Below are 7,577 nucleotides of genomic sequence, written 5' to 3' on the forward strand. Positions count from 1 at the left end.
TATAAAACCCTGTCTGTTTATTTAAGTAACAAATATAGGTGTCATGCCATAACATATTTTTAATACGACTGACTTTATTTTAAATGTGAATTTAACATTGAAAGTTAATGTGATATAAATATTGCTACTAATCTTTCATTGTTCAGAAAGAGAGCAAATAACATTTACATTATTAAACATAATTTTCACTGACAGTCTAGATTTCATTCACTCTCAGAAACTACCATTAAAATCACTGAAACTGTTAACACTGTGAAATCAATATCTTAATTATAGATTCGTACACACATCTGCACTTTGTTGTTTCTGACGAGAGAATTCGGCAGAAAGAGGTCTCCATTCAGTGAGCGAGTGAAGGAAGCACCAGCATTTCAGCGATGACACATCGAACACCTCTGATTAACCATTGCATTCAAAAGCTCAACAGAACCGTGTGTGATTGGTTAATGCGCAGCGCTGTAAAAACGCGTCTGTCTCTGGCTCAGCGCCAGCAAGCGATCACAGATCTGAATTTAGCAGCTGATGATATGACTTGCTGAACGTACTCGCACTGGTGTGATTGTATTAAAATTAATAAAATCTTAATCGGCTATTCTTTGTCTGTTGGAAGCTGCATTCAACCTGTTATAAGCCACACACGTACAACAAACTAATGTCACAGTGGTATCGTGTACTGTAATCGAATGTAGCCCAAGTTATTACCTGTTAAACAGTAGACAGCACACGCGTTCATCTAATAAGGATCTCCATCGCAAGCAAATAATAGCCTTTGCAGATTAGCTTTCAATTCAGTGCAGTTCCATAGCCCCGTTTTCAACGCTGCTAATATTCTTAAACGTTACAACTCTGAGTGAACCGCTTCAGAGCTCAGCGCGTGCAGCATGGAACTGAACGACTCATTCAAACTGATTCATGAACCAATTCACTCGTTTGCCAATTGGTTTGATCAAGCCTTTGAACAGAGTTGACTCAAAAGAATGAATCATTCGCGAATGGGCATCGCTCATTGTCCAGAGAAAAGTAGACGGCGCGTTTGGAATAAACTGAAGCATTTATTGCATTAAGATAAAGTAACGAGAGGGGCGTCGCCCACAGTAACGAAGTAAAAGTACAGATTTTTCCCAAAAAATGTACTCAAGTAAGAGTATAAAGTACCCATCTTTAAATATACTCCGAAAAGTATTCGTTACCCCCGAAAAATTACTCAAGTAAATGTAACGAAGTAAATGTAACTCGTTACTACCCACCTCTGTATCACATATTAGCATTAATATGAAAGTTTAATACTTCAGTTAAATTAACAAACTTAAATTGTCATTATGAACAATCTATTACTTATAAAATATTCCTAATCCTATGCTATATTATACATATTAATATAAATGTCTTGACACTGACAATATAAACAATTATCTTATTATACAATTATATTATTAATCATAAAGTCAAACACATAGCTGTGAATAACGCACAAGGATCGGGGCGAAGCTTATAAAAGAATTTTAGGAAATATTTCAAATGTTAAAAAGTATAAAAACATAAAAATAAATATCAAATAAATAAATATAAAAAATATTATGTTAAAAAGTAAATCAAATCAAATCTATTTAATGTATGTCTAATGTTAAAAGTAAATAAATATAAAATAATATATTATGAAACACGTCATATTTTAAAACGTAAATTAAATATAAAAATAAATAACACATTTATTATGAAATACACAATGTTAAAATGTAAATAAATATACAAATATATAGATGTACAAAATATAATTGTGAAATACATCACAGGTTAAAAAAGTAAATGACACTGGATTTAGTTTTGTGTTTGTTTCAAAAATAATTTAATTTGAATATCAACTGCATTCCTAAAAAAAAAAAAAAAAAAAAAAAAAAAAAAACTTTGAATTATTAATATAATGAAATTAATATTACATTAAAGATTTAAATACAGCCCCTTCTTGTCTCACAGCTTGAGTGTCTGCTCGAATGTTCTATTAGAATGGAAAGAGATGAATTGTGTTCATGCCGAAACTTTACATTGCTAATGCACGTGTTTACGAGCCAAGCTGAGCCACCTGGTCACTTGAGGATCGAGCCAGTTCCATTTCCAAATCCAAACTCAAGAGATCAATGCAAATACAGACCACAATTCTCCATTTCTGTGCAGATACATTCAGCGGTGATGGACTGAATGTGCCAGCTCAATTAAATGCATTGTACTGAACTGAATAAAATTATACAGCATTATCTAAGCCCGGTGACCCTGACTTCTTACCTGCCAAATTACTGATTGTTTAGGATTTAAAAAGCAATTCAGCCAGAATTATTCTCAAATAAAGCACTTTGCTAAATAAACCACAATTAAATACTTGTTATAGAGGTCAAAAAAGAGAAACATCTGATAAACCAGGAAGAATTACATTTAAATGTGCATCATTTATAATTTAATATATGCTAATGTTTCTTTACACTTACAAATATAATTTATAAGATGGTTTGTATAAAGTTTCAGGAATCAGTAAAGTTAACATAAAAATTAATTTTTTTTTAGCCCATTTTACTTCCATAATCAGAAATATTGTGTAAAACATGTTATTTTTGAATAATTGTATTTATTTATTTTTATAAGGAACTGATTGGATGATATCAGAAAAGTGTGTTTAGTACACTCAGAAAAAAAAAACATAATAATAATAATAATAATAATAATAATAATATAAATTTCAGTTGAACCAAATAAACCTATCAGGCTATAAAAGCAATTCCTATCTTAATGAATCTAGTAAATAGTTTTGCCAGTTTATTGTATATGGAATTTTCAAAAAACAAATTATTATTCAGATTTATTTCAATGACAAAACCAAAATTCATCTTAAATATAATAACAGGTTTTACGGAAAGTTAAGTTTGCACTTCAAACTAAACTACTAATATCGTCATCATCAGATCAAGGATGCTTTGAGCGACACTGCAGTAGTGTAAACACACACACACACACACACACACACACATGCTGTGCACTGCAGTATTGTCACTGTCCTGCTGAGGTGTGGCTTCACACACACACTATTTTCTCCTTCTCAACAATGCGATGATACACACAGATGAAATAATGAGGATGTCTAGAGCCAGTCACTCTGGTGCTTTTGCACCACCATCCAAAAAGGATTTTGTTAAAATCACAAGAAAGAAAGAAAGAAAGAAAGAAAGAAAGAAAGAAAGAATATATTAAAATCATCCAATACTAGTAAAACCATGCTACTTTGAAATAAATCAAAGTATGAATGATTATCATACCCTTTACATTTTAAAATGAAATAAAGAAAAGTGTACCACATTATAGCATGCTTTTTGAATATAAAGCATTGCTCTGCCCAAAAAAGTATGGTATCATCACAATAGTATATGGCCAAACAGCACTGAATTACAATGGTAAGGCAGGAAAGAAAGCTGTATGAATTCACATAAGCACATTAGTGATGCATTAGTAAAAAAACTTAATCAAAACCAATAGCTATATTCAAATGGTCGGCAAATGATCTACAAATGACCAGCACAAAGCAACAGACAGTTTATTCAGTCCACAACACTGTGTGCTCACCTGCATGTGCGTGTGTGTTTCTCGTGATCATATTGTATACAAACGCACACAGCAGAACACACATTGTGCATTAGTGTCCTTTTACAGAACGGGATGCTTATTCATTATACACGAGAGCTGCTGTTCACACACACCACTAAAACATCGTCAACACACTGAGTACCAACACTCAAGTACATTCTGTACAGTAGACCTGCAGTGTGGACACGCAACATGCACTGCTGAGCAGGCGCAGAACAATTACATCATACGATTAAAAAATCTGAACTCAAGACTTTTTGAAGATGGAAATCTATTTGTTTATTTTTTATTAACTTTCATTTACAATTTCACAGTAAACACAGGGTTAATTTTTTATCATTTCACTTTTGACTAGAAGTCAGTTTGTCATGTAAAAATGAATATAAAAATAAAGTATCAAATGTTAAAGAGTAAATAAATATAATAAAATGAATGTAAAATGAAAACACTCATACAAATCAATACAAACTGTTATAAATGTTAAAAGGTAAATAAAAGAAAATAAGGGAATTCACTATGAGGTTCATTTTGCTGGCCTTTCTGACCTGGTTTATTATTTTTGTCATGTCTTTGGGTGCTGTACTAATTTTATCATGAAAAATGTACTATTTATTAAGAAATAGCATTTTTTGCCTCATTTTTAAATAAAATTATTATTATTGCTTTAATTGGTAACTAATTTAGCGTCCACAATATTACTGCAGCTACAGTATGTTAAACCCTCAAACAAAAAAATGCCTGATGACATCATCCTCCTGGAAATGGGAAGTGACATCATCATGGAAAACTGACGAATTTGAGGAATTCTGTGATGTTTTATGCTCTTAACTGATTTCTCACTCCATCCTGTTTGATAAAATGACAGAAAATGTAATCATTTCAAAAAAGGCGAATAAAACAAGTAATTAAAACCAACTTCATTTATGCCCTGCTTTCTTTCCATTACATAAATCGTCAGATTAAAATGTACATAGTTGACCAGAGCACATATATCAGTTTGGTTTACACTTTTCTTTGAACGGAAAAGAATTTGAAAGATGCTGCAAAACAGGAATGAAACAGCAGTACAATTAGTGTGTATTCAAAATGAAGAATGTTAGCCATTCAAAAGCGAGGCCTATAAAAGACCAGCACTGATTATAAAAGCAACATGTTCAACCTGTGAAAGGAAACCAGCACCTGAGCATTTGCAGCAGAGAGAGAGAGAGAGAGAGAGAGAGAGAGAGACTATTTTCTGCTGAAGAGTTGCATTTCTTAGATTCTAAGATTTATTGAAGAAAATGTAATTTTTGCAAAGCAGCACAGAAATGGTGCTGAAATTTTTGTCGTTTCAGTTCTAAGTGAAATGCTGCTTTGCTGTTGTCATGACACTTAGCATCATCTTTGCAGCGGCTATAGTTGTTTCAACAGATGCAATAAAGAAAATACCAATCAATATGCAAACACATCTAGATTTAGATGGCCTGAATCTACAATTCAAATCTGAATGGAGTCTGAACACTGAGCATTAACTGCACAAGTGTAATGCTTAAGACAAAGGCTTTAGAAAGTAAAATCAGAATGTCTGAGGAATATCAATACAGTGCTGCAATAATAATGTGCACGATCAGCGAGGGGCGACCTAGCTTTAGCTGCAGCCGGCACCTGTTGCATCAGGATTGATTTTACAGCGCTTCTACTGATCCATTAATGACACTGAATGATGATGCATTGAGAAATGAACTCAATCAGTGATACAATACTGCAACACGCAAAACTCTGGCCTTCATCTGACCTCAGCGCGTGTGTTTGCGCGCGAGAGAGATTACTGAGACCCTCCAGCACGTCTCATGTCCTCATATGAACTGTCACGACGCCTGATCATAAAGACGCATTATGAATGTTTTATGTGGTGCGGTGCTCGTTCACGCTGACTCTTGTTTAAGGGAGCTGTTCTTTCAGCACCACGGCACAAGGCTGAACTACAAACTTCACTACAGTCCACACTATTACATATCCTCCCTGTGAGTATAGATAATCATGACATATGTTTTATATCTTATTAAAAATCAATAAACAAATTAGTATTCCCATATCTCTTTAAAAAAGAACATTATGCAATGCTTCAGCAGCTCGTGCACATTAAAATCTCAATATGCAAACACATTAACAAAATCAAAAAGACAATAAAGTACAGATTTCAAGCTTTTTTAAATATATAAAATGTGAACTGCAGTCTTATCAAACAGCCCAGGTTATGCATTACGTAAAGTGACGATTTCAACACAAATGCAAATAATCGCCTTAGAACTTGCTTTACTGGTTATTTATGTAGTTTTTGCGATTTCTGAAATTACGCAACAAATGAAACACCTGTGGTGTGATAATAAGAGTGATTTTTCTGTGCATCCAGAGTCCTGCACTAATAACGTCCCTTCATCTCGCCAGACAGACCCCAGTCTGGACTTTTCCTCCCGCTGAAATGATTAACCAGGTACCCCACGCGACGTCCATCATTACACCATACGAAGTGCAAAACAAGCTCTCTAAAAGAACACACGTTTATATCCAAACTAGACTCTTTTCGCCACTTTGCGTGAAAGACAGTGGAGAAGCCGAAACTCACCAATAGTGGTTATGACAGTGATGGCAAAGTAAAAGGACCCTGCAAATTTCCACTGGACCCCTGCTCTGTGCGGCTCGGCCTCCATGATGATGGTCTCCAGTTTTTTATAGTCATCCTCACTGATGTTGTACTTGCCCTGGAGGCGCTTCTCCTCAGCCTCCAGCTGCTCCTTCTCCCGCATCTCGTAGTCCGACTCGAGCGCGTCAAACACCGCGGCCCCGACCAGCAGGTAGGTGAACGTGCAGACGATCAGGGACAGCGTCCGCACGTTCTGCCTCTTCATGGCCACCAGGAACCGGCGGCTGAGGGGTTCATGTCCCCTCTTATCCCCCGGGAAGGCGCAGCAGCAGTCTGGAAAGGGCGGATATAGGCAGTGCTGCTGTTGCTGCTGCTGCGTCTTCGGACACCGGTTGCGGTTGTAACAGGTCCCTTGATCGTGGTCCTGGCTGGTGGAGAGACACAGCAGACTGCTGGAGCGCCGGGACCACAAGCCCTGCAGCCGCGAAACTCTGCGCAAAACCCGCCCGAACCACAGCAAAGTCCTCCCGGCGCGCAGTGCCATCAACTAGCGCGCTCCCCGCGTGATCTCCAAAGAGCTTCCGAACTGGAGAAGGCGCCAGAAGCTACTGGGATTCATGCTCGAGTTTCAATTACGCACCTGTTAAATTTCCTTTTCGCTGCGGTTAAACAAACTCATCGTTGTGGCCATCAGATATCCAAACTGCCCCGAACATCTTCCAGAAAAAGTTTCCCCGACCTGTTCATCTGAGGATCATCTTCAGCTGTTCTCACTCCGCCGGTGCGTGAGTAATGCCGGTGGTACCGGAGGAGGACCCGTGAACACGCAGCAGCATCATCTGATGAGCGACGGAGACGCGCAGCGCACGATTGATGCTCCAAACGTGATCCAATCCAGGAGAAACTCACTTATTCCCGTGGCTTTGCCGAAACGCTGAGGTTGATGATCCTATGAACAACAGGTCCGAGCGGGAACGTGCCCATCTGTTTCCCCGGCAACGCGTGGATGGACGGATGGATGGGCTCGACTTTCAATCGACTCCACTCCGGTAAAGCTGCACTGTCACGGTATGCCACTGCAAGCGTCCGCTGGCAGACTTCGGAGTATGCCAGCCTGAGAAAAAATAAAAAATAAAAAACACGCGCGCGCGCGCATCACCAGAGTGCACACACAGATGGAGACACTCCACACTAAAGACCCACGTTGAGCGTGCGCGCGTGTGCGTTACGAACTCAGCTTGAAATCATTTATGCAATTTGCACCTTCTCAACAGGTGACCTAGGGAAAAAAAAGGTATTCAGATAAACCTGGCTATTTTTAACTATA

General features: G+C 37.4%; 1 protein-coding gene across 1 annotated transcript in view; it reads right to left on the bottom strand.

Annotated features, from left to right (window-relative positions):
- Positions 1-7,577, bottom strand: part of LOC113119844 (potassium channel subfamily K member 9-like) — a 51,023-nt gene extending 43,446 nt beyond the window's left edge. Inside the window, exon 1 of the mRNA XM_026289529.1 lies at positions 6,233-7,577. Within this exon, the coding sequence (XP_026145314.1) occupies positions 6,233-6,794 (562 nt within the window). The 5' untranslated portion in view covers positions 6,795-7,577. The remainder of the gene's footprint in view (positions 1-6,232) is intronic.

Source organism: Carassius auratus, chromosome 19 (genome assembly GCF_003368295.1).
Source record: "Carassius auratus strain Wakin chromosome 19, ASM336829v1, whole genome shotgun sequence".
Lineage (NCBI taxonomy): Eukaryota > Metazoa > Chordata > Actinopteri > Cypriniformes > Cyprinidae > Carassius > Carassius auratus.